Source organism: Oryctolagus cuniculus, chromosome 17, assembly GCF_964237555.1.
Source record: "Oryctolagus cuniculus chromosome 17, mOryCun1.1, whole genome shotgun sequence".
Classification (NCBI taxonomy): domain Eukaryota; kingdom Metazoa; phylum Chordata; class Mammalia; order Lagomorpha; family Leporidae; genus Oryctolagus; species Oryctolagus cuniculus.
Genome location: NC_091448.1, coordinates 1,315,369 through 1,341,372, shown reverse-complemented (window position 1 = coordinate 1,341,372; position 26,004 = coordinate 1,315,369). Strand labels below are relative to the sequence as shown.

The 26,004-nt window shown below is 69.7% G+C and overlaps 1 protein-coding gene across 2 annotated transcripts; it reads right to left on the bottom strand.

Moving 5' to 3' along the window:
* Nucleotides 1-180: 180 nt before the first annotated feature.
* Nucleotides 181-26,004, bottom strand: SLC38A10 (solute carrier family 38 member 10). Of its 2 annotated transcripts, XM_051841967.2 has the most exons (17): nucleotides 25,662-26,004; nucleotides 23,706-23,823; nucleotides 20,857-20,902; nucleotides 20,345-20,438; nucleotides 19,426-19,569; nucleotides 18,200-18,324; nucleotides 14,195-14,297; nucleotides 12,083-12,265; nucleotides 10,475-10,586; nucleotides 10,049-10,155; nucleotides 6,350-6,506; nucleotides 3,976-4,149; nucleotides 3,381-3,812; nucleotides 2,982-3,167; nucleotides 2,534-2,557; nucleotides 1,730-1,867; nucleotides 181-1,285 (listed from the first exon to the last, which is right to left on the bottom strand). In XM_051841967.2, the coding sequence occupies exons 1-17, from the start codon at nucleotides 25,758-25,760 to the stop codon at nucleotides 342-344; spliced, it is 3,186 nt and encodes a 1,061-aa protein (XP_051697927.2). In that variant the 5' UTR covers nucleotides 25,761-26,004; the 3' UTR covers nucleotides 181-341. The 2 variants fall into 2 exon arrangements, with proteins under 2 accessions (XP_051697927.2, XP_069916266.1); XM_070060165.1 differs by lacking the exon at nucleotides 2,534-2,557.

Genomic DNA, 26,004 nt, shown 5'->3' with positions numbered 1-26,004 from the left:
CTGGTCAGCTCCCCACATGCCCCGAAGGCCAGCGCTGGGCCAGGCCAAAGCCCAGAGCCTGGACTGGCACCCGGGTCTCCCGCGTGGCGAGCCCCGGGGCAGGGAGCGCGGGCGGCACCTGCCCCGGCTTGTGTCCGTTTCCTGATGGTTTGGCTCCGAGACCACCACGGGGAGGCAGGAGACGGGCGCAAGTGTTTATTGAGACTGCAAGGCCCACAGAAAACACTGGAAAAACATCGGAAATCCAGACCCGGAGGCGGCCACAGCGCCCGGCCCTACAGGCGACAGGCCCAGCCTGGCTCGGCCGGGCTGGGAAGCGGGAAGCGGGAAGCGCGCGGGGCTCAGGCCTCCTGCGGAGCCCCGGGCCACTGTCGGAGCTGCCGGCTGCGGACCAGCTGCACCGCGCCCGCGGCCTGGCGGAGGCGGGAGTCCAGGGCGCCGCGGAGGTCATTCACGGGGACCTCAGGCAGGGGGTGGAAGCTGATGAGGACCCCGGCCCTGTCCTCGGGGGCCGGCTCCCCCCCGGGCCCGGGGCCCACGTCCCGCCTTCTCCTGCGCAGGTCCGAGCCGGCCTGCAGCTTCAGGTCCCGGTTGGCTCTGGCGTCGCCTGGCCGCTCACCGTCGCGGGCTGCGTGCTCGGGCCCCGGCCCCGGGTCTGGCCTGGGCTTCGGCTCCTGGGCGGCAGTGGCCTCCTTGGCTCTAGGCTGCTCCTGGGGGGCGGGGGCGTGGCCCCCGCCGGGCGCCTCCCTTCCCACTTCTGGGTGACCCTGCTGGCCCTGGGGCTGAGGGGCCGCCCCTGCTAACCTGCTGGACTGGCCCACAGCAGGCCCGAGGCCTGGGCTTGTCTGGCCCGGCTTCCTGACGGGGTCCCTGTCAGCCTCCCCCGCGGCGGCGGCCCGCAAAGCCGGGGCCCCCTCCTCGAGGCCCTTCCTCTCCCGGGAGCCAGCGCCCAGGGCGTCCCGGCTCTGCCCCGGCAGCTCCTCGGCGGGCCGCTCCCTGCCCAGGCCCAGCGGCTCCTGCGGTGCGCCGGCCACCTCGGGCGCCGCGTCCTTCCCGAGCTCCGGTGGCCTGGCCGGGGCGGCCTGGGGCTCTGCGTCGGCCCGGCCGGGGGGGCCCGCAGGGGCTCCGCCCACGCTCTCCTGGGGCTCCCCTGGGGGGCGAAGGCCCAGCGCTTGGGGCGGAGCAGGCGGCTGCCCGGCGGCTCCCAGGGGCTGCGGCGGGGGGCGCTCTGCCGTCTCCTCGGCCTGTCCCTCAGGGGCCGCCCCGGGCTCGGGCTGCACGTCCCCTGCAGAGAGAGGAGGGTCCCGTGTGGCCGGCAGCGCCCGGCCGGCTCCGTGAGGCCCCGCCCCGCGCCGCGCCGCCCCGCCTACCCTGCCGCTGCTGGTGGACGCCCCGCCTACCCTGCCGCTGCTGGTGGATGCCCCGCCCCGCCCCGCCCCGCCCCGCCCCGCCTACCCTGCCGCTGCTGGTGGACGCCCGGCCCCGCCGCGCCGCCCCGCCTACCCTGCCGCTGCTGGTGGACGCCCCGCCCCGCCCCGCCTACCCTGCCGCTGCTGGTGGACGCCCCGCCCCGCGCCGCCCCGCCTACCCTGCCGCTGCTGGTGGATGCCCGGCCCCGCCCCGCCGCCCCGCCCCGCCTACCCTGCCGCTGCTGGTGGATGCCCCGCCCCGCCCCGCCTACCCTGCCGCTGCTGGTGGACGCCCGGCCCCGCCGCGCCGCCCCGCCTACCCTGCCGCTGCTGGTGGATGCCCTCGATCACGGCCAGCAGCTTCTCCTGCTGGTCCAGCAGCCGCTTCTGCTGCACCTGCTGCTCCTGGATCACCTGCAGCAGCACCGCGTGCTCCAGCAGCTCCGCCCGGCCCGCCTCTGCGCACAGCAACGTGGTCGGGGCGGAGCCCCAGGGCAGCCCGCGCAACCCCCCCTCCCCAGCCACGGGCCCCTGGAGACGGGGCTCCCCTCCGCCCTCCCCCCAGCCCCCAGGGCAGCCCGCGCAAACCCCCCCACACACAGCCACGGGCCCTCCAGCATGGCCAGCCCGCCCCAGCCACGGGCCCCCCAGCACGGCCAGACCGGCCCCTGGAGACGGGGCTCCCCTCCCCCAGGGCTCAGCCGCAAGCCGGCTGCGCGGTAGGCGGCTCCTCAGAACGGCTGCGGGGGGAACAGGCCGGCCCCGCGCCCCAGCGCTGACCACGACGGCCCGGGCCTGGCCCTTTGGACGAGGAAGCCCACGGGCCAAGGCCACCCGCCCATTCCAGTGTCTGAGTCGCGCCCACAGGGCAGCTGCTGCCCCCTCCCTGGCTGCTCCCCAGGACAGGGCCCCCTCCATGCTCCCTGCAAGACGGAGGGGGAGGGGAGAATGGGGGCGGGACCACCACCACGTCCAGCGGGAAGCCACCTGGGAGGCGTGGGGGCGTGGAGGTGACCGGCTATGGCCACACCGAGCCCCAGGACCACGGGCACCAGGCTGGCAGGCGGGACGGGAGCAACCAGCCCCAGCCGCCGCCGCCGGGCTGCAGAGCCGGCGAGTCCTACCTGCTACTATCTTTTTAATCTCAGCTGAGCGTCCCGGGGAGGGCAGGTGGGAGAGAAGCAGAGGAAAGAAAGCCGGAGTGAGACAGGTTTAGGTCAAGGCTGATGGGGCCGGAACCAGGACAGAGCGGACGGAAGCCAGCGACAGAGCGGCACGGGGACGCCCGCAGCCGCTGCACGCGGCTCATTCACAGGCAGCCCCGCGAGCCCACGGCCAGAGCCAAGTGGACTTCCAGGAGCGCCGGGGGGCGGGGCGACACTGGGAGGCCTCTGCAGAGGGGCAGCCCCAGGAGGAAGAGGGCAGAGAGCTGAGGCCACGGCCACCTCAGCCGCCCGGGCCAGGCCACCCGAGGCGCAGGAGCCTTAGAACCGGCCAGCACCCAGACCACTGCAGCCAGCGACAGAGGCCACCTCCCCCCGGGGCAGGACAGACCCAGGGGCCCGGCCTTACCCTCCAGCTTGCTGCCCGCCTGCTCTCCAGCCGCTGGCCCCACGTCCATGGCCGCCTGCTCTCCAGCCGCTGGCCCCACGTCCATGGCCGCTTGCTCTCCGGCCGCCTGCTCTCCGGCCGCCTGCCCCACGTCCAAGGCCGCCTGCTCTCCGGCCGCCTGCCCCACCAGGTGCTGGGCCGGGGCACCTGCACACACACAGACACGGGCGTCCCTGAGCCCCAGTTGAGACGAGACCGTCTGCCAGGGCTCCTGGCCCCGTCCCGGTGTGTGCCCAGACCCACGACGACAGCCTGGCCCCGCCCCCCACGGTGACAGGCACCGGGTATCAGCCAGGCCACCAGACCGCATCCTTGCCCCTTGTCCCCGGACCTCTCCCACCCGGCCTGGCCAGCACCCACCAGGGTCCCCGTGCGCAGGCTCTCCCGGGTCCCCAGCAGCACCCACGTCGGCCGGCAGCGGCTCCTCGTCGGCGTTCCCCCCGGCACCGGCCTCCAAGGCCTGCTCCTCCGAGCCCAGCGCCCGGGGCCCCAGGTCCTTCTTCACGGGCTGGGCGGCGGGCTGGCCATGTGCTTCTGGAACCTTCTGGGGGCCTTCAAAATGACGCTTGGCTTCCTCCACAGCCTGGTCCTGCCCAGGCCTCCCAGCGGCCACCTCCTCCTCGGGGGGCGGCGCTGGCCTGTGCCCGCCCCCCGCGGCCTTCTCCCCCGTGAGCTGGGCCGCGGCCTTGCTCTCCTCCGGTCCATCCTGGTCTTGACCCGTGTCCACCACCACCTTGTCATGCGGAACGGGTGGCTCGTGGCGGTGGGCCTCGCCCAGAGGGACGGCCACTCCTACAGCAGTGAGGGGCGGGGCTTGAGGAGCCAGCCCTCCCCAGGGACCCTGACCCAGCTCCTGCTCCCAGCGGCCTGTGCATCAGGCACAGCGGGGAGATGGGGCTGAGCGTCAGTCGGAGCCACGGGAGCCCCCCGCCCACCCCCGCGGCCGCAGCCTCACCCTGCCCCGGGCGGTCCAGCTGGGCGGCCTCCTGCCTCTCTCTGGCATCTGCCCTGCCAGGCACATCCACGGGGCCCTTGATCTGGGCCCGCTCTGCCTCCTCTCTCTGCTCCGGCAGCTTTGGCTTCTCCCGGCCATCCTGGGCTGCGGCCACGGCCACGACGGGATCCTGGACTGTAAGTACACACAACTGACCGCACTTCCGTGTGGCCGACGGCCCAGCCCAACGGCCCAGCCCAACGGCAGAGCCCAGGAAACTCAAGGTTCGTGCGTGGTCAGGGCAAACTCGTGCCTCCGCGGCTGCCCAGGCTCCATGTAATACCCGCTACCTCCACCAGGTGGCGGCGCAAGCCTGTCCCACGGGAGCCATCCCTTCCCGCCAGGGTGGGGCCCGCGGTGAAATCACTGGTCAGCCGGGCGGGACCCGGAATTCAGGGCACAGCTGTGTGCAGCCACGAATGATGTCATCAACGCAGAGGGGGGGCCATGCCCTCCTCTGTGCCGCCTGCCCGCGAGGTGGCCACACATGCAGGCCCAGGCCAGGGTGGGGAGGACAGCGTCCCACCCGGGGGCAGCACAGGACCCCAGGGCTCTCCCATCCAGGGCGGGCAGGAGCCGCACCAAGAGCAGGGGCCAAGACTGCACGGGCAGCGGCGCACAGGGGGCGGAGAGCAGGGAGCGGGCCCGGCGCTCTCGGCAAACAGCCCCACCAGCCTTGCTATTTTTTTAACTTGAGAGACAGAGCTGCCGTGGGCTGGGGTGCTCCCCAAGTGCTCCCAGCGGCCAGGCCTGGCCCCGGAGCTCAGACCAGGTCTTCCACGCGGGTGGCGGGGGCCCAGCCACCTGCAACATCACCTGCTCCTCCCAGGTCCACAGCCCAGGAGGCTGGGTATCAGATCCCGGCACTGGGCCGTGGGCATGCTTTTTTTTTCTTTTTTTTCTTTTTTTTTTTTTTTTCTGACAGGCAGAGTGGACGGTGAGAGACAGAGAGAAAGGTCTTCGTTCCGTTGGTTCACCCCCCAAATGGCCACTACGGCCAGCAATGCGCCGATCCGAAGCCAGGAGCCAGGTACTTATCCTGGTCTCCCATGGGGTGCAGGGCCCAAGCACTTGGGCCATCCTCCACTGCACTCCCTGGCCACAGCAGAGAGCTGGCCTGGAAGAGGGGCAACCTGGACAGAATCCGGCACCCTGACTGGGACTAGAACCCGGTGTGCCGGCGCCGCAAGGCGGAGGATTAGCCTAGTGAGCCGCGGTGCCGGCCCCATGGGCAATTTTTTTTTTTTTTTTTTGACAGGCAGAGTGGACAGTGAGAGAGACAGAGAGAAAGGTCTTCCTTTTGCCATTGGTTCACCCTCTAACAGCCACCACGGCCAGCACACCGCGCTGATCCGAAGCCAGGAGCCAGGTGCTTCTCCTGGTCTCCCATGGGGTGCAGGGCCCAAGCACCTGGGCCATCCTCCACTGCACTCCCTGGCCACAGCAGAGAGCTGGCCTGGAAGAGGGGCAACCGGGACAGAATCCGGCCCCATGGGCATTCTTAACCGCTCAGCCTGTCACACGACAGCCTCGCTCGCCTAAGGCCCACCTGCTGAGCCGCGGGCGCCAGGCTGTGCCTGCCCGTCACAGGTGTCCCTGCCTCCGCAGGACTCAGCCGGACTGGGCACTCCCTGGAGCCGCAGGTAACCGGGCAGGCTGACAGAGCTGACCCACGCAGGGCCCCGCCCAGCAGGCGGCGCTAAAGCAGCCGGCACGTGGGCTTCGTCAGTGCCTCGCAGGAGAATGGAAACCAGATGTGGCCTTGCAGGTGTGAGAGCGGCCGTGGCCGCGAGACGGCGTGACGGCACGCAGCTGCCTGTGCCGGCTGTGGCTGGGAGGCCGGGTGCTGCCCAGCCAGAAACAAATGACCAGCAGGCTGCAGCCACCGGGTCGGCACCCGTGCAGGCTCCTGGCTCACCAGGCGCCGCCCTCAGCCCCTCGCTGCCTGCAGCGCCCGCACCGCCCCTGCGCTGTACCCCGCGGCCTCCAGCAGGGCTGCGGCGGCACCACGTCCGCCTCCCTCGGGTGGGCTGCCCAGGCCAGGTCCCCTGCAGCCGCGGAACACTGCGCTCGGCTCTGGGGGCCCGCAGTGCCTGCAGGGAACCTGGCCGCTGCTCCAGCAGGCGGCGCCCCCCATGTCAGGGAGCCAGGCCCGGGAGAGGCCTCTCCGCGGCCAGCGCCCCAGGGGTCAGCGTGGACGACTGCGAGTCCACGTCCTCAGAGCACAACACAGGCGTGCGGCCCCGTGCACGCCGGCACCTCTGAGAGCCCCGGAGCTCGGCGCAGGTGCACGCCTCCCCGCCCCACCTGCAGCCGTGGCCGGGCCGGCACGTACCTGAGAGCCGGGCCTCCTCCGCCTTCCTCGTGTCCTCGGCCTCGCCCGGCGGGCCGCCCGCGGCTCCCTCTGCCAAGCCCACGGGGGTCTCCTCGCTCACGGTCAGAGTGGTGAGTGTGCTGACCACCAGGACGCCCAGGCCGACCCACAGCACCACCTGGACAGGACAGAGACGAGGCGGCGTCGCGCAGGCCCCTCATGCTGACCACAGCTGGGCAGCTGGCCTGCAGGACAGAGAGGGGGCCTGGCACCAGCAGCTGCAGGCCTGAGAGCACCCTCAGGAGGGAGGGAGAGGTCGGGACCCCGAGCACGGGGACCACCCGGCCACAAGGGGTCCCTCCTCCTGCCCTGAGGCATGGGTTCCCCCCACCCACGGAGCGCACACAGCGCACACAGGCTCTGATGACCTGTGCCCAAAGCTCCCCCGCGTGGCACCCAGCAGAGCTGCCAGCGTAGGAGACCCTGCCAGGCACCCACAGGGAGGCGGGGGCGGCGCCAAACCAGGAGGTCCTGCTCCTGCTGGCCGCCGCCCGGGGCCTGAACTGCGGGCGCCTCCGCTCCCGAGGGGCCTGAGCTCTGAGCCCCTCCTCCTGGAGGAGCGCAGCGTGTCCACAGGGGGCGGGAAGGGACTTCCAGGACAGCACGCAGCAGGCCGGGTGCCCCTCAAGGCCGTGGGAACGTCTCCAGCCCCCGAGGGGGACCCCAAGCTTCTGACGTGTGGTCATCACATACCAGGGCCCCCACGGACATTGTCACCCCAAAGGCCTCCCACCCCAACTCCAAGGAAGAACCCCAGGCCCCGAGCCCCGCCCTGCCCTGGCCACCCCCAGGGACAGCGGCCAAGACCACCCTCAGGAAAACGCCTCGCTCAGGACCGGAACCTGTGCAGAGCACCCCGAGGGGCAGCAGTGATGCTGGCCTGCCGGGGGTCTGGGCAGGCAGGGCATCACGGGACAGGCGCAGGGCCGGGGGTCTGGGCATGGGACAGGCGCAGGGCCTGGGGTCTGGGTATGGGACAGGCACAGGGCCGGGGGTCCGGGCAGGCACAGCATCACGGGACAGGTCAGGGCCAGGGGTCTGGGCACGGGACAGGTCAGGGCTGGGGGTCCAGGCATGGGACAGCCACAGGGCCGGGGGTCCGGGCAGGCACAGCATCACGGGACAGGCACAGGGCCGGGGGTCTGGGTATGGGACAGGCACAGGGCCGGGGGTCCGGGCAGGCACAGCATCACGGGACAGGTGCAGGGCTGGGGGTCCGGGCATGGGACAGGCGCAGGGCCGGGGGTCCGGGCAGGCACAGCATCACGGGACAGGTCAGGGCCAGGGGTCTGGGCACGGGACAGGTCAGGGCTGGGGGTCTGGGCACGGGACAGGCGCAGGGCCGGGGGTCCGGGCACAGGACAGGCGCAGGGCCGGGGGTCGGCAGTGGATGGGCCGTCCTGTGGAGCCTCCTGGGGCGGAAGAGCTGCTGCAGAGGTGGGGGCCAGGCAGAGGCACCGCGGCTGAATCGGCAGGGGTCACACCAGGGCAGCGGCACGGCCAGCAGGAGGACTGGGGCGCCCCCACCTGGCACCGGGCTGGCACTGCCCCAAGACTGCAAACCCGAGGGGGGGGGGCAGGAGGAAACGCTCACATTCACCCACATTCCAAGACGTCCAAGTACAGAACGCACCCTGCAGCCCGGTGCCCCACAGGGGCCGGTGCACCCCAGCCTCCCTATCTCGGTACCACTCTGGTTATAAGAGGCCAGCCTGCTGCTCAGCCAAATCATCCTGCGTACCGGGGCCTCCGCCTGCCCTGGGCGCTGCTCAGGCGCCCCCTGCTGGCCTCAGGGTGCAGTGCGCCAAATCCACAAGCAGTCACAGAGGCCCCCATGTCCCCTGGTGCACCGAGGGCCGGCCTGGTGTCAGGCCTGGCATCACGGCCTGGCTCCTCCGAGGACAGCCTGGGGAGCACGGCCCCAGCACACGCGGGGCAGCAGCAGCTCACACAGCCCTTCTGTGGGGGTGGCTGGCGCTGGCCAGGCCCCAGGCGTCCGTGTGCCCAAACCCACCTCCGCCACGTTCCCGGAGCATGGCCCACACAGCCTGCAGCTAAGATGCTGGGGGGAGCCGGCGCCGTGGGCCCTGCACAGGGGGGCCTGGGCTTGGTTCCTGGCTCCCGGCTTCAGCCTGGCCCTGCCCGGGCCATCGTGACCATTAGTGACCTGTCTCTCCCTCTGTAAGTCTGCCTTCCAAATACATAATGAGCCCAGCTGGATCGGAAGTGGCTCAGCTGAGACTCCAACGGGCACCCACAGGGGATGCGGCCTCGCGGGCAGAGGCCTACCACGCTCGCCACGAGGCTGCCTCCCAGACACGGAAAGAGAAAGGCTCTGGTAAAGTCACGGCAGGAAGCCGGTGCCGTGGCTCAACAGGCTAATCCTCCGCCTAGCGGCGCCGGCACCCCAGGTTCTAGTCCTGGTCAGGGCGCCGGATTCTGTCCCGGTTGCCCCTCTTCCAGGCCAGCTCTCTGCTGTGGCCAGGGAGTACAGTGGAGGATGGCCCAGGTGCTTGGGCCCTGCACCCCATGGGAGACCAGGAGAAGCACCTGGCTCCTGCCATCGGATCAGCGCGGTGCGCTGGCTGCAGCGACCATTAGAGGGTGAACCAATGGCAAAGGAAGACCTTTCTCTCTGTCTCTCTGTCTCTCTCACTGTCCACTCTGCCTGTCACAAAAAAAAAAAAAAAAAAAAAAGACACGGCAGGCACTGTCTTCAGCCCTGACGCAGGCCCGGGGGCGGCAGGGGCGGCTCAGGGCGCAGGGCTGCGGCGCAGGGAGCTCCCTCGCTCCCTCTCTCTGCGAGGCTCAGGCCCTGGGCCACGGCACATGGGAGGAAGGGGTGCGGTGCGCCAGACTGAGTCGCTAACGCCCCCAGGAAGCCTCTGCGCCAGGCGGCCCTTCCTCACCAGCCGACCCCCAGCCCCTCAGACGGGAGGCCGGCGTGTCCCTCCCGAGGGTCTCGCCCTCCCAGTGGGTGCCCGGGAGGGCAGCTCCAGGCAGGCTGCAGTTCTCCCAAGGTGCCTGCCGGCTGCCAGCCGGGCAAAGCCGGCACAGAGCAGCTGCCTCCTGAGGGGCCGAGTGGGCAGTGTGCAGAGCCTGGAGCACAGCCAGGGCAGGCGCTCCTCACGGATGAGCCGCCGCGGGCTGACAGCTGCCCACAGGCACGCCGGCACAGCCGCTCGGCACACGGCACGGCACGCACTGGCCGCGGCCCTGCTGACCCCAGGGCTGGGACGGCACAGCACCAGCCCGCGAAAGGTCCCAGCTCTCACTCGAAGAGCGGCTGCTACCGAATGGGCCTTGCTTTGTGCGTAGTGGGTAAAGCCGCCACCTGTGACGTCGGCCTCCCACATGGGCGCCAGTGCCCCTTGCCGGGTGCTTGCTCTGTGGCCTGGTCCCCGTCCCTGGAAAGCGCCTGCGGACACTGCTCTCATGGTGGGGACGCTCGCACACGCACGCACACACTCACACGCCTGCACTCGCTCGCACACACATGCACACGCTTGCACGCGCACGCTCACGTCTGCAGCGCAGCAGGGGGACGCGGCTCCCTCAGTGCGACGCCTCCAGGCAGAGGGGAGCCCCACAGGCCCGTGCACCCCCGGGCACCGCGGGAACGCCGGCGTGGGGGCCGCAGGAGGGGCGGGAGGCACTCGCCTGCGGGGAGAAGGCGTTCTTGTGGATCTTCCTGTAGATCAGCGCCGGGCAGATGAAGCAGATGAGGCTCCCCATGGTGGCACCCGTGAGGCCCAGGACCGTCTCCACTGGAACAGGGGTGAGGAGGGCGGGCGGACAGGTGGGCGGCCGGCTCCCCTCGGGGCTCACCTTGCCCACGGCTGGCCCCGGGGTGCTGCCTGTGGAGGCCCCGACTCCAGGACAGTGTAACAGCCTGGGCAGGCACGGGCTCCCTGGGGAGCAGGTGCGTGTGGGCACCCAAATCCCGCCCGGGCCAACCTCCCCTCCGAAACGCGTCGGCGTCCGCGGTCCCACCTGCAGACTGGGCTCCGCCCACGCACCCGGGCACATCGCCGACCCCACCTTTCCCTGTGCGCGGGGGAGGGGAGGGCCCGGACGCCCACTTACCGTTGGGGATCATGATGCCGCCGATCATGGTCCCAAACACAACCGACAGGGTCAGGGCCTTGAACCGCAGCGGCGGCATGTAGCCGCCGGCCGCAAAGGTGCCGTCCTTCTGCTGCGAGGGAGAGACACCGCGGCTCAGGGCCGGCACCCCCACGGGGCAGCCCGGCGAGGGCCCCGCCAAGCGGCCAGGCGGCTGCACGGGAGACGGCACAGCAGCTCCCCCGGCAGGCACGGGGTGGACGGCGCCAGCGCTTCCCGCGCAGTCGGGCGTGTCCCACCGCCTCGTTCCCAAACGGCACCACCGAGTCCTTGTGCTCTGCTTCCCGAGTGGCACCAAGGTGACACGGGGGCAGTGCCTCAGCACCTGGGCACCGCCCAGTGCAGCCAAGCCCTTCCAGGCACACGCACACACGCGCATGCACACACGTGCACAGGCTACGTGACTGTCATCTCCGACAGGTGCACAGCGCTGAGTCAGCAACTTCAGGTCAGAAAGGGAGAAGGCGTGACCAGCGCCCCCGGGGGCAGTGAGGCGCCAGTGCCCCACGCATGGGGACACAGGAGGCCGCCGGCGAGGGCAGGCAGCACAGGCCCCGCCTGCCACGCGCCGACCCCGGTCCTGGCTCTGCCACACACAAAGCGTACCTGTCACTAAACAGCGAGACGCGGGCTGAGCCGGGAAGTGCTGGGAGGACCCCAGAGCCCGGCCAGGCGACCCCACCCCCGCTGCTCGCGTGCCCCAGCCTGCAGGACCCGGGCGAGGGGCACAGCCCCGAGGCCAGGCCCCGGCTGCTGCTGGTGGCAGGTCCCTGGGAAGCAGACAAAGGCTGCGGCCACGAGCCCCGCCCCCCGCCCGCTCTGGCTGCTGCAGTCTCCCTGGATTCTCGAACCACAAAAGCCCCCCCAGGCCGAAGCAGTTCAAGAGGACACGCGGCCCTGGCCACCACCCAGGCCAAGGGGTGAAGCCGCGGTGAGCAGGGCGCCGTGGCTGGGGCAGAGGCGGGCAGGGCAGCTGGCCGGAGCCGCCCACGTGCTCCCTGGGTGTCCACTCAGCAGCAGGGAGGGACCAGAACGGCCTCTGGCTCAGCTCCCTGGGGGCCAGGAGGCCACTTCGCCTGCGCACACCACAGAGAAGCAGCAGCTTCATTCACGATGAAAAGAATCTGTTAAACTGTTAAAACTGACAAAGTTACGTGAAAGTAAAGTGCCCCCCCGGCCATGTCTCACTCCTGCCAGTCATGCTGGTTCCTCTGGGGCGCCTCCTCTCCTGCCCCCCGGACGGCTCTGCAGGGCAGTGTGCGGCTGGGGTGTTGGGGACTCAGGCCTGACCCCTGACCCCGACCCCAAATCTCCTGTGACTCAGCCCCTCTATTCCGCTGTGCTCTTTTCCAAAGCTGGTTTAAAAAAAAAATCCATGAGGAGCGGGGCAGCGGCACAGTGGGTAAAGCCACTGCTCGCGAAGCCGGCGTCCCGCACGGGTGCTGGCTCGAGTCCCGCCCAGCGTGGAGGCCTGGGTGACGCTCCGGCTGGGGAGTGGACCGGCGATGGCGGGCCTCGCTGTCCCTTCCTCCCCGGCTGCAGACACACCGGTGGCGGGCGGACACGCACCTGCTGCTCGAAGAGCAGTGTGTTGAGCGCCTGCCTGCAGGGCAGGATCATCATGGGGAAGCCCACGGCCACCGACATCACGAAGCCCGCGCGGATCATCTCCGTCACCAGGTTCGAGGGGAAGTGCATCAGCACGTTGCCCGCCGTGGCCTCCGTGAAGCTGACGTAGCCGAAGAACCCGACCTGGCGGAGGACACGGCAGCGTGGGGACACTGGGCCCGCAGGAGCCTGTCCCGGCGCAGGGCTCACGGGCAATGGGCTGGGGCCGCCGCGCAAGAGCCGGCCTCGGCCCAGGACGCCACCCGGCGCCCCACTCAGCGCTCGCTCTCCTGGAGGGCCGAGTGCCACAGCCGAGGGCAGGGAGGCGGCGGGCACCGGGCCCTCAGAGGGGCCACCTGGGGACGGGGCTGCGGCACAGCCGGCTAAGCTGCTGCTTCGGACCCCGGCATCCCGTGCTGGAGTGCGGGTTCGGGCCCGGCTGCTCCACTTCTCATCAGCTCCCTGCTAACGCGCCTGGGAAGGCAGCAGATGACGGCCGCGTGGGAGACCAGGTGGAGTTCCTGGCTCCTGGCTTCAGCCGGCCCAGCCCTGGCTGCTGTGGGCATCGGGGGAGTGGGCCAGGGCATGAGAGCTCTTTCTCTCTGTCTTTCAGGTGCATGAAAACAAATAAGCAAACAAAACAATCCACACGGGGGCAGTCAACTACTTACAAACACTCAGCCAGGAGCCAGGGGGTGCATGTGCCCCCGGGGCCCTGGGCCTGACCCCAGGGGGTGCATGTGCCCCCGGGGCCCTGGGCCTGACCCCAGGGGGTGCATGTGCCCCCGGGGCCCTGGGCCTGACCCAGGGGGTGCATGTGCCCCCGGGGCCCTGGGCCTGACCCAGGGGGTGCATGTGCCCCCGGGGCCCTGGGCCTGACCCCAGGGGGTGCATGTGCCCCCGGGGCCCTGGGCCTGACCCAGGGGGTGCATGTGCCCCCGGGGCCCTGGGCCTGACCCCAGGGGGTGCATGTGCCCCCGGGGCCCTGGGCCTGACCCAGGGGGTGCATGTGCCCCCGGGGCCCTGGGCCTGACCCAGGGGGTGCATGTGCCCCCGGGGCCCTGGGCCTGACCCAGGGGGTGCATGTGCCCCCGGGGCCCTGGGCCTGACCCCAGGGGGTGCATGTGCCCCCGGGGCCCTGGGCCTGACCCAGGGCAGGGACCCCGAGGGCGGAGCGCGCGCCGTCCGGGCACACTCGCGGCTTCCCTGGACATCAGCGGGCACGAGGACTGGGAGGAAACTAGGAAGCGGCTGGCGCTCCACGGAGGACACCCACGTCCCGAGCAGGGACGCCCGGGCTCGCGTCCTGGCTCCACCCACAGTGCCGGCTTCCCGCTGGGGCACACCCCTGGGGGCGGCAGGTGACGGCTCCAGCGTGTGGGCCCCTGCCACCCGCGTGTGAGCCCGGGTGGAGCTGCTGGCCCAGCCCGGGCTGCTGTGGGCATTTGGGCAAGTGAATCCGTGGATGCCAGCTCTCGCCCTGCCCCTCAAGTAAATTCATTAACTGAGAACAGACGGCGACAGCAGGCGGCCAGCATTAAGGTGCAGCTGGCGGAGCCACCACCTGCAGCACCGGCACCCCTACGAGCACTGGTTCAAGTCCCGGCTGCTCCACTTCCCATCCGGCTCCTGCTCACGTGCCTGGGAAAGCAGCGGGAGGCGGCATGAGTGCCTGGGCCCCTGCCCCCACGGGGAGACGTGGGTGGAGCCCCTGGCTCCTGGCTTTGGCCTGGCCAGCCCTGGCTGCTGCGGAGAGACAGCGCTGGGGAGAGAACCTGCGCATGGAAGCGCGATCTCGCTCGCTCACTCTTTGCAACTCTGCCTTTCAAATATGCAAATAATTAAAGAAAAGAAAAACCTACCAGGACGTGACGAGGAGCTGCGTGTGTGGGTGGGCGTGTGGGGCTCCCCCCTCCCATTTCAGCTTCCTGAGCCCCCCCCCAGGGACCTCAGAGCACGGCACAGCCTCCCGCTGGAGCTCGGCCGCCGCGGGGCTCCGACACGGCCCAGCGGGAAGCCGGAGGCGGGCCCAGCACCGCGCAGGACGGGATGGGGACATGGGGCGGCTCCTACCAGGACGTAGAAGGTGGTGACCACGTTGAGCGAGGAGGCGAATATGGAGCTCATGGTTGTCACCGACGGCTCGTCCAGGCTGTCATAGGTGGGCAGGACCTGGCTGTGGGAAGACAGCAGCCTCACGCGAGAGAAGGACCCCCGCCCTCCCGAGCCCCGGGCCCCGGCCAGGACGCGGTGCCAAAACCACGGAAACCCTCACTGGCCTCGGGGGCTGCGGGCATCCGTGAGGCACGGAGGGGCCCCCTGCTGGTGGGGCAAGGCCAAGCCAACCCGCACGGCCGGGCGCTGCGGGCAGGGGACGGCCACGGCCAGGGACCCAGCTTGCTGCCTCCCACTCCGAGGGGGGCAGCCTCTGTCCCGGGCAGGGACGTGTGGGCTGCGTCTGAGAGAAGACACAGGCGGCCCGGGCTCCTGTGAGGGGTGGGCTGGGGCAGGGAGAGCAGCCGACATCAGGGTGCCTGGAACTGAGTCCCGTCCCAGTCTGACCCAGCTTCCTGGTGAGGCACACCCTGGACGGCAGATGATGGCCCAAGTGATGGGGCCCCTGCACCCACGGGGGAGACCAGACGGAGCTCCCGGCTCCCGGCTCCAGCCTGGCCCAGCCCTGGCTGCTGCAAGCAACTGAGGAGTGAACCAGCGGATGAAAAGAGGCCCGCTGGGGCCTGCACTGTGGCATGATGGGTAAGGCCTTGGTCTGCAGTGCCGGCATCCCATAGGGGCGCCGGTCCAAGTCCTGGCTGCTCCACTTCCGAGCCAGCTCTCTGCTAATGCACCTGCACCCACGTGGGAGACCCGGAAGAAGCTCCAGGTTCCTGGCTTCAGATCAGCCCAGCTCTGGCCGTTGCAGCCATTTGAGGAGTGAGCCAGTGGACGGGAGACCGCTGTCTGTCTGTCTCTCTAACTCTGCCTCTCAAATAAATAAATCTTTAAAGTAAATAAGTAAATGAATACCTCCCCTTGCAGTGCCACCTCCCACCAACCCCGGCTGACCAGGGTGACGATGGGACGTGGGCAGGGTCCAGCTGCTGCGCCAGGTGGGGCTCAGAGGCTCACAGGAGCCAGGCCAGGGTGCGTGCGAGGGGAAAGGCAGGGTCTGGTCTGGACGCGAAGAACCAGTGGGCAGTAAGCAGACGAGCACCCCTGGGGAGCAGACCCCAAAGCCGCCCTCACCGAGGTGACGGAAAAGAGAGAGGGTCCCTAACTTCACTGTGGAGGAGCAGGCAGCAGCGGCCCCCCCGCTCCCCGGCTCAACACCTGGCAGGACAGGCGCCCTCCCCTGCCCAGGCTAGGAGGGAACCAGCAGAGCCAGAGGACAGCTGGACAGGCCCCCACCGGCACCCTGCAGCCAGAGCCCAGCCTGGGGCCAGACACCTGCCTGGGCCCCACAAGTCCCCGCAGTGCCCACCAGAGCCCCTGCCTGCCAGTGGAACTGAAGCCGGGCACAGAGGGCGGAGCCTGGGCCGGGGGGCGGGGGGGGGGCCGAGCTGTGGACTCGACAGTCCAAGCCCTGAGTGCCCTGGAAAGACAGAAAGTGGAGCCACAGGCCTTGCGGCCGCCAGCGCCCCCCCCCCCACGCCCCACGGAGCTGCCTCCATGCCTCTGGGGCCACTGCCCACCGGGACCCAGGGCCCTGCCCCCGCCGGCCGCCTGGGACAACTGGTCCCATGCTCCCGGCATCCACTCCCCTGCAGGAGAGCCCCGCGGCCCCGCGCAGGGGCGGGGGTCTGCAGCAGACGGGCAGGCGGCACAGGGGACACAGGGCGTCTGTGCGAGGGCAGCAGCAGCACCCGCCCGGCAGCCGCGGCTCCACGCCGCCCACTACCCCGCACCCACGTGGCACCACCCAAAGCCCCACCGCGGATTTATTTTTGACAAAGCAGGCACGCGGGCAGAGGACGCTGGTAACCAGGGACGCCCGGGAGAAGGCGCCTTCTGTCTCCGCTCAGAACGGGGACATCCAGCAGCAAGGCTGGCGCGTGTCCTGCTGAACACGGAGCCGCCAAGAGAGGCGACACATGGGAGTGACGGCTCGGATGGCGCGTGTGGGCGCAGCCGTGGGAGCGAGTCTCTGCCGCGGCGCGTGCCCGCTGGCGCTCGGGCCGCTGTGCCAGCCCCGACGCCGAGGGCCTTTTCCCGTCGTCACCAGATTCACGCCTCCTTCCTCGGTGGGCCCCGCCTCCGGCGAGGGAGTGCGGCTGCCACAGCAGGAGGGCCTGAGCCACGGCCGAGGGCGCCAGGGCGGCCCCGCGCTCACGCACACACACGCACACACACGCCGTCCACACTGCTCACACGCACACACACCATTCACACTGCTCACACGCACACACACCATTCACACTGCTCACACACTCACGCACACACACACCGTTCACACTGCTCACACACTGTTCACACACTCACATGTCACACGCTCTTCACTCCTCACACGCTCACACACCTGTTCACACTCACACGTGCACACACCTGTTCACACTCCTCACACTCATATACACATCTGTTCACACGCACACATGCCTGTTCACACTCCTTACATGTGCACACAACATATTCACACTCCTCGCACATGCCTGTTCACACTCACACACACACTCTTGTTCACTCACACGCATGCACTTGTCCTCACTCCTCACACGTGCACACACTTGCTCATACTTGTTCTCACTCCTCACACGCACACACACTTGCTCATACTTGTTCACACTCCTCACACTCATACACATTCATGCTTACACTTGTTCTCACTCCTCACACTCATGCACATTCATGCTCACACTTGTTCACACACTCATGCACATTTACAAGCTGGAACATGAACTCATGCACGCACACATGCACACTTGCTCACACACTCACATGCTCGCTCACTGGCACACACACGCCGGCATGCACACTCATTCCCACGCTCACGTGCTCGCACACGCACACACTCACACACACAGGTGCTCACACACCGGCACACGCACACACACCGGCACACTCATACACAGGTGCTCACACACCGGCACACGCACACACACCGGCACACTCATACACACAGGTGCTCACACACCGGCACACTCACACACCGGCACACGCACACACACCGGCACACTCACACACAGGTGCTCACACACCGGCACACGCACACACACCGGCACACTCACACACAGGTGCTCACACACTGGCACACGCACACACACCGGCACACACACACACAGGTGCTCACACACTGGCACACGCACACACGCCGGCACACTCACACACACAGGTGCTCACACACTGGCACACGCACACACGCCGGCACACTCACACACACAGGTGCTCACACACTGGCACACGCACACACACCGGCACACTCATACACACAGGTGCTCACACACCGGCACACGCACACACTCACACACACAGGTGCTCACACTGGCACACGCACACACATGCTCGTACACACACTCATGTGCTCACACACTGGCACACACACTTGCTCACGCACTGGCACGCACGCTCGTTCACACGCTCGCACGCCCTCTGCAGTCACCGCGGGTGTGATCTGCTCAGCACAGCTTTGTGCCGCAGCGCCAGGGCCCCGCTGCCACCGCTCTCCGGGGAATGTGGCAGAGGCGCTGCCAGCCCGCCCCGCATCACGGCTCGGCATCCGGCCGGACTACCTCCCCAGGGCTCACAGCTGCTCCCTGCGCGGGCGCGGCGGGGGCGGGGCACAGCAGGGGCGGGTCCTGGGGCGCAGCGGGGGCGGGGCACAGCAGGGGCGGGTCCTGGGGCACAGCGGGGGCGGGGCACAGCAGGGGCGGGTCCTGGGGTGCAGCGGGGGCGGGTCCTGGGGCGCAGCGGGGGCGGGGCAAGCAGGGGCGGGTCCTGGGGCACAGCGGGGGCGGGGCACAGCAGGGGCGGGTCCTGGGGCACAGCGGGGGCGGGGCACAGCAGGGGCGGAGCGCGGCGGGGGCGGGTCTGGAGGCGTGGCGGGGGCGGGGCCTGGGCTCCATGGGGGCAGGGCGCAGCACTTACGACTGGCAGGCGAAGGACATTCCGAAGATGGGGATGCAGCGGAACACGCCCTCCCAGCGCACGTAGCTGACCCGCTGCAACCACTGCCCGCCAAAGAGGCCGTGCTTGAGCGAGGACAACACCATCTGCCAGGGGACGGGAGGGGCGGGTCAGGGGCACGGGGCTCCTCCTGCCCTGGGAGCACAGCCTGGTCCAAGCCGCACCGCGGCCGGGCGCTGCCAAGCTGCCACGTGGGGCCTGTGTCCGCTAGACTGATCGGAAGCTGGGTCCTTCCCTGGCAGACGTGGGTGTCGTTCCGAAGATCAACCCACCCAGGAGGACGTGGAAGGCAAGTGGGCAGGTGTCCCCACGTGGGGAGCAAGGAGCCCGGAGAACCGCGGCCCCACCAGCACCCAAAGCCTGCTCCAGCCGGGCCTGCCGCAAAGGCACCCACTCCCTTCCCACTCCCTCGCCAGGGAGCAGCAGGTCTGGGGGCTCAAGTCCAGGGGGGCTCACGTCCCGGGGGGCTCAGGTCCAGGGGGCTCATGTTCCGGGGGACTCAGGTCCAGGGGGGCTCTCAGGTCTGGGGGTCTCAGGTCCAGGGGGTTAAGGACCGGGGGCTCATGTCCCAGGGGGCTCAGGTCCAGGGGGGTCTCTCAGGTCCAGGGGGGTCTCAGGTCTGGGGGGGCTCAGGTCCCGGGGGCTCTCAGGTCTGGGGCTCTCAGGTCCGGGGGCTCAGGTCCAGGGGGCTCATGTCCCAGGGGTCTCAGGTCTGGGGGGGCTCAGGTCCCGGGGACTCTCAGGTCTGGGGGACTCTCAGGTCTCGGGGGGCTCAGGTCCAGGGGGGTCTCTCAGGTCCAGGGGGGTCTCTCAGGTCCAGGGGGGTCTCTCAGGTCCAGGGGGGCTCAGGTCCAGGGGGGCTCTCAGGTCTGGGGGTCAAGGACCGGGGGCTCATGTCCCGGGGGGCTCAGGTCCGGGGGTCTCTCAGGTCTGGGGGGTCTCAGGTCTGGGGGGGCTCAGGTCTGGGGGCTCTCAGGTCCGGGGGCTCAGCTCTGCTGGCAGAGACTCGCGAAGGCAGCACCTTCGAGTCCTCCGCACTCTGGGCACCTGCTCCACACACGACCCTGGTCTAATCTCCCAATCAGAAAACAGACCCCGGCCACGTGGTGACAACGCTGGCATCACGGCCCTGGTCACCAGTCCACAGGAAGCGCATCTCCGAACCCGTGCCGGCCCGTGGTGCTCACCACGAACATGAAGACGGCGTAGAAGGCGAGCGCCATGGCGCTGAAGGACTGGATGGAGGCCATCATGTTCCGCTGCAGGCTGAGGGGCAGCACGACGCACAGCGACACCGCGAAGAGCAGGAACACGCGGAAGGTGCCCGTCACCTGCGGGGGCGGGGGCGGGGCGGAGCTCAGGCAGCCGCGCTGCACAGGGCAGGGGCCACCGGGCCGGCGGCTGCGTATCCAGGAGCAGAGCGCCAGGCACCCGAGGCCGGTGCACCTGCTCCAGCGCCGCCCTCATGGCCACTCCTGGGGGCACGACCACTCTGGCCCTCTGGGGTCCTGCCCAACCCCTGGGGCCAGGCCGAGCCCCAGGTTCCCATCAACACAGACCCTGGGCACAGCGGTCACGGCTCAGGGAGCTGGGTCCCGGTCACCACACAGGGCGCTCACGGACTTCCTCTGCCGCCCATGGATGGGGCACAGCGGGCTCGGGAAGAGCCCCTCCCCAGCTGGGGTCTTCACTGAGACCCTCTCTACCCTGCCAGGGCCCAGAGGCTGAGGCCCCTCGCAGAGAAGCCCCTAGGCCACGGCCCTCACCCCAAACAGCCAGGCACTCAGAAGGGAGCCGGGCCCGGCTCACGGGCACCCTCCTGGGCAGCGGCAGGTGGCTGCAGGGGTGCCAGGCCCGACAGCCCGCGGCACTGGTCCTCATCATAGTGGGGCGGGGGGGCGGGCAACTGAGCAGGGCCCTACCCACTGCCCTCCACCCCCACCCTGCCCGGTACCGCGCCCGCCCGCAGACCTACCCTGGCAAAGCCCTGCACTCCGAGCAGCAGGGCAAGTCTACCCTAACCGTGGGCGCTGGCCTGAGGCTGCCCTGCGGAAGCTGCAGAAGCAGCCACGCCCCTGATGAGCAGAACCCCGAGCGCGTCCTCACCTGGAACCCAGACAGCCGCGCGAAGAAGCTGCAGCCCAGGTCTCCGATCACGACGTAGAAGGCGGTGCAGGTCCCCAGCATCAGCCCGATCATACTGGGGGCGGGGACGGGAGCAGCGTCTGCGCGGGGGTCCAGCCGCCCCCACCCCGGCTGGGCCCGCAGGGCGCGGGGGCGGGAGGGGCTCTGGGAGCGAGTCCTGGGGAGCACAGGTCTCTCTCCGCGGCCCGGAAGGGCACGCACCCGCAGGGGCGGTCAAGGGCAGCCGCACCGCTCGCCGAGCAGCTGGGCGTCATCTCCCGGCAAAACACGGCCTTCCCCACTGAACGCCGGCCTGCGGCAGCGGCGCAGCCTGAGCCAGGGCCGCGCCGGCGGTGCCGGGAGCTGAGGCCCCGAGGCTCCCTGCTGTATTTCCCTTCCCGAGACCCTGCACGAATCCCGCCGAGGGTGCACCGAGCTGGACGTCCACCTCCAGAAGCAGCGCGGCCACGGCCCCGCCCGCTCTGCGGCCTCACCTGGTCTCCACCAGCATCTTCCCCGCCTTCCCGTGAGCGTGCAGCGCTGCCGCGAGAGAACAGGATGGCGGGGTCAGCCGCGGCCAGCGGCCCGGGCTCGCAACCCCGCCGCCACGCTCCGCACACCCACAGTCACAAAGGAAGCCCAGGGCGGGAAAGTGTCCTCACTCGGGAAAATTAAAAATAAAAAGAGGAACGCCCAACGCGGCAGGTGTGGGGCGGGCGGCCTGCACGGCCCCAGGGCAGAGGGCCGCCATGGCTCCTGCGTGTGCACTGTGGGGGGCGGGGGTGGGGGAGCAGGACTTCCTGGCTGCCAAGACGGGTGGCGGCGGCCCAGGGCATGGCACACCCGGCCGAGGGGAGCCGGACGATGGCATCGCTTCCAACTGCTGAGAAACGAGAAGCTGACTTAGCGAGCTGGACTGCGCCCCTGGGCAGGCCCCTGGCAGCCCCAGGCCTCCCTCCACCCGCAGCAGGACGCGGGCAGCAGGCGGCCTCCCCGCGCACAGGGCCCCAAAAAACGCAGGAGGCACAAGGGAGCCCCAGATCGCCCCGCTGGGATGAGGCACCGCGGCGCCGGTGCCAGAGCTGGCACTGCAGCCTTCCGCCTCCAGGGGTCACTCTGGCCTCTCCTGGTGCAGCCCAGGGCGCCTGGTATCCTCAGGTTCGTCAGACGACAGCGGCAACCTGAGCTGATCAAGGGCCAAGAGCAGAATTCCGCAGGCCCTAAGAGCAGACACGCAGCCAGCTCCCCCGCCCCAGACGCAGCTGCCTCCACTCCACCTGTGTACAGACACAGCAGGCAGAGAAGGCTGGCCGGCCACCGCCCGCAGCCACTCCCGGGGCCAGCGTGGGAAGCCGGGACCCCCGCTCCACACACGGGCAGGTGCAGGGGAAACCCACCAGGCAGCGGCGCCCCCTTTCACAGCCCTATTCCCAGGCCAAGCAGCGCAGCTGTGGGTCCTGTGGGGTCCCCCTCCCCTGGAACAAGCAGGGAAGAAAACCACGCCGGACAGCACACCCCGCAGACTCCAGCCCCAGGGGAATGCAGGCAGCCCCGGCGACACCAGGCCGGGGGCTGTCAACGCTCCCTGCTGCTGGGGTTCCGACAGGACTCCCAGCCAGGTGGCGCCCGGGACTCAGACGGGTTCATGGGGGCCAGGAAGCCTACAGGAAGCCAGAAACCTGACACACCCACGCGTCGTGTGAAGATGGGGCCTGGGAGCAGGACAGCAGGGCAAGGGGGCAGCAGCTGCCAAGTTCATGAAACCAGGAGCCCCAGCGGGCACTGGGAGCAGGTTAAACCACCGCCCGCAATGGGAGCATCCCACACCGGACAGCAGCTCCGCACCTCCCCTCCGCTGCCAGCCAGCTCCCTGCTAATGACCGGGGAAGCATCAGACCACGGCCCAGCTCCTCCGGCCCCCGCGCCCACGTGAGAGACCCGGATGGAGCTCCTGGCAGTGGACTTTGGCCAGGCCCAGCCCTGGCTGCTGCAGCCACTTGGGGAGTGGCCCAGTGGCTGGAGGACCTCCCCCCTCCCTCTAGACGCCTCCCTTCCTTCCCTGCGCTCCAGCGAGGAGCCAGACGGGGCAGCCGCCTCGCCTGGCATCAAGCACAGAGCCGGAGCCCCGGCATGCGGGACGGAGCTGCCAGTTGGAGGGCGGTGCTCCAGGCACGCGGGGAGGGGGCTCCGCCGGGCAGCTTTCTGGCCGGCTCACGTCCGGCCAGACCAGTCTGACCTCTCAGGAGCTGTCCAAGAATCGTCGCAGCCAGGTGGGGCACTGCCCCGGGCCTCTCTTCAGGAACCCCACAGGCCCTCGGGGAGAAGGGGTCACCCGCGGGCACGCGGAATGAAGCCCGCTCCCTCTGGGCCAGGTTTCCTGATCGACTGCGCTTCCTCCAGGCTGGGGAGAGCCTCGCCCCGGCACCGCTGCCGCCTTGGCGCTCATGCCAGGCCGACCACGGAAGGGCCTCCCTGCGGAGGGCTTGATTCTGCTCCCCCCCCCCAGCTGCGCACATGCAGGGATCCTCACACACCCCAGCCCCATCAGCACCCACAGGGAATATTCCCAGAGCGGAGCGGGACGAGCGTGGGCACGGTGGGGGGAGAGGCCTGAGGGCACAGACCCGGCAGACAGGCTGCCGAAGCGCGTCACCGCAAGGAGAGAACGGGAGGAGGACCGAGGCGCAGTGGGCGGGGGCAGAAGGCAGCTGGCACCCAGAGCCCTGGGGAGCGGCCGGCTCTGTTTGGAGAGGGACAGTGCAGCCCCCAACCCCGCACACACCCGGTCTCCTCGGACCTTGGGAGCTAAGCAGGGTCAGGCCTGGTCAGCACTCGGTGGGAGAGGAGACCACGCCTGCACCTGCTTGGGGGCGGAGCCGAGGGCTGCAAGGGGGGTGGGGGGAGACCACGCCTGCACCTGCTTGGGGGCGGAGCCGAGGGCTGCAGGGGGGTGGGGGGAGACCACGCCTGCACCTGCTTGGGGGCGGAGCCGAGGGCTGCAGGGGGGTGGGGGGAGACCACGCCTGTACCTGCTTGGGGGCGGAGCCGAGGGCTGCAAGGGGGGTGGGGGGAGACCACGCCTGCACCTGCCTGGGGGCGGAGCCAAGGGCTGCAGGGGGGTGGGGGGAGACCACGCCTGCACCTGCTTGGGGGCGGAGCCGAGGGCTGCGGGGAGAGCCGTCCCCTCAGACCCGGTGGTGTCACCTCAGTTTCGAGGCGTGAGTTACCACCACTCTGAAATGGCATTGCATTTTAAAGTAAGAATGAAACACTGCCGCCCGAGAACTTTCCAGAGAGCAAAGCAGGCGACCCAGGGAGGACGCGCGGGCCCAGCCGGGCTCACCCAGGCCAGCGTAGGTCCTCCGCTTGCTCAGGCTGGCCGCCTTCACCAGGAACATGCAGGACTGATGCGTCATCCAGGAGCAGAAGGCCAGCAGCAGGGCCCCCAGGACGATGCCACACTGCGGGAAGATGGACGCATTCGCAACGCCGCCCTCCCGCCTCCCGGCCACGCCTCCTCACGCCAGAGGCCCACCTCCCCGGATGTGACGGCCACACCGGCGTCAGGCCTCGTGGATGGGTGTCACCAACACCCGGCCTCCCCGGTCGTGGGCACATGGCCTGGGCGCCCCCGTCCTGGAAGGGAGATGGAAGGGACACAGCCTCCCCCCTCCCAGGTCAGATGACTACCCACCAGGCGCCAGCAATGGCCGCCGAGGGCTCCCCCAGGAGAGAGGGAGGCCTGTGCCCCTCCCCAGTGTGTGCGGCAGCTCCGCTCACCACCCCGAGCCGTGAAACCACCAGGCAGCATCAACAGGTGACAGCAGACTGTGGCCATCCTACACTGGCAATGTCACCGCACAGCATGACACCACGAGGCCACCGCCACAGCTCAGACCCCCGAGTGACACCACCCTCCCAGGGGCGGGACACTGGGAGAGGGCGCTCTGTGGGCTGGGAGCAAGTCAGAGTGGCCAGGGAGGGCCTCAGGGGTGACGGAACTGACCCACGTCCTGACCGTGCTGGCTGCACAGCCAAGGGCCACGCACCACACCCGTGGCATCAGCATCGCCACACTAGTGCAGGACGCCGATGGCGAGGGCAGAGGGGAGGGGGAGGGGGTGCCGCTGTCTTGTGACCCCAGAACCGAGGCCGGGGCACCGTGCTCCCCAGCACTCACGGGAGAGCTCCAAACAGCAAACAGCAGAGCCAAACGGACACTGGCAAGGAGGACCCCCCACCACACACGTGGAGGCGGGCCTCGGGTGGGCAGCACTGATGGGCAGGCAGCTGGCGCTGGGCCTCCATGAGCACTCATCGGGGCGGGTGTTTAGCCTAGTGGTTAAGGCACCCACACCCCAATCAGAGGACGAGGGTCCACGTCCCAGCTGCCCACGAGGGAGCCTGGACGGAGTTCTCAGCCCCTGGCTTTGGCCCGGCCCAGCCCAGGCCGCTGGGGACCTCTGGGGGGCGACCAGTGCTGGCTGGCGCTCGCTCTCCCCATCTCAAGAGAAATAACTAAATGAGAAAAATCAGCAAGAATGTATCTAAGGTATGGACAAGTTTCTGTCCCTTACTTCGTTAAAATGTTTATATTTTTAAAAAGAACCAAAGTTACAAGCACTGGAGAGGAAAAAAAACCTACATCAAGTCAGTTTCTAAGGCCACAGCTGTCAAGCCCTAAACACCCCCTCCACTTCCCGCCGGCCTCGCCCAGGCTCTGTCCAGCCCAGGGGGGGGACCTCGCCACCCCTCCCCCCCGGGCCGGGCAGCAGGTGCGGTGGGTGCACCAGGACCCCCCACCAAGCGCCCACCCACTGCCACCGCACGTGGCGGGTGTTCCAAGTCTGGGGACAGCCGAATCGCCTGGGCCCCGCATCTAAACCACGGCGTCCACGCGGCACCTCACCGACGGGCGCGGAGGGTGACCGGCCAGGGCCCCACACGGCCGGACGCGGCTCTCTGCCAGGCAAACGGGGGCACCCGCGGCGCCCAGCCCTGTCCCCCGCCCTCCGCCACAGGAACCAGAGCCACTCCGGCGAGGAGCAGGGCGCTTCGTCCTAGGTCCCGCGGGCAAAGGGCTCCTCACCGACGGCTAAGCCACTGCCGCCGTCTCCGGTCCCAACACGGCCACCTTGAGGTCGCGTCCACCGACCCGGTGCCCCACCCGGGGCAGGGCAGGTGGGCAGCAGCTGCTGGCCTCGCGTCCACCCTGCGGGGGCTCGGGCCGGCCGGCCTCGCGGCACACGCGCGTCTGTGTCCCTGGGAAGGCCCCGAGGCCGCGCGGGCGCCGACTCACCTGCTTGAAGCAGAAGGGCATGGTGAGCACGCTGACCCCCACGATGCTGTTCACTACGTTCGTGATCAGCCCCCAGTTGGAGGCGGCGGCGGCGGTCATGGTGCGGCTGGGGGCCGGGGGTCGCTCAGCCAGGGAGGCCGCCGGGCGACAGCGCCTCGACCACAGGCGGCGGCGCGAGGTCAGCCTGCAGGCCGGCGGGCGGCCATCGAGCCTCGCCCGCTCCCGCGGGCCGCCTCGGCGTGTTCCAGCCCAGACCCGGAAGAGCCGAGAGGTGCCAGCCAGCGACAACTCAGCGCCGCTCCACCGCCTCTGCGCACACACTTCCGCCTTCCGCGGGCGGCCC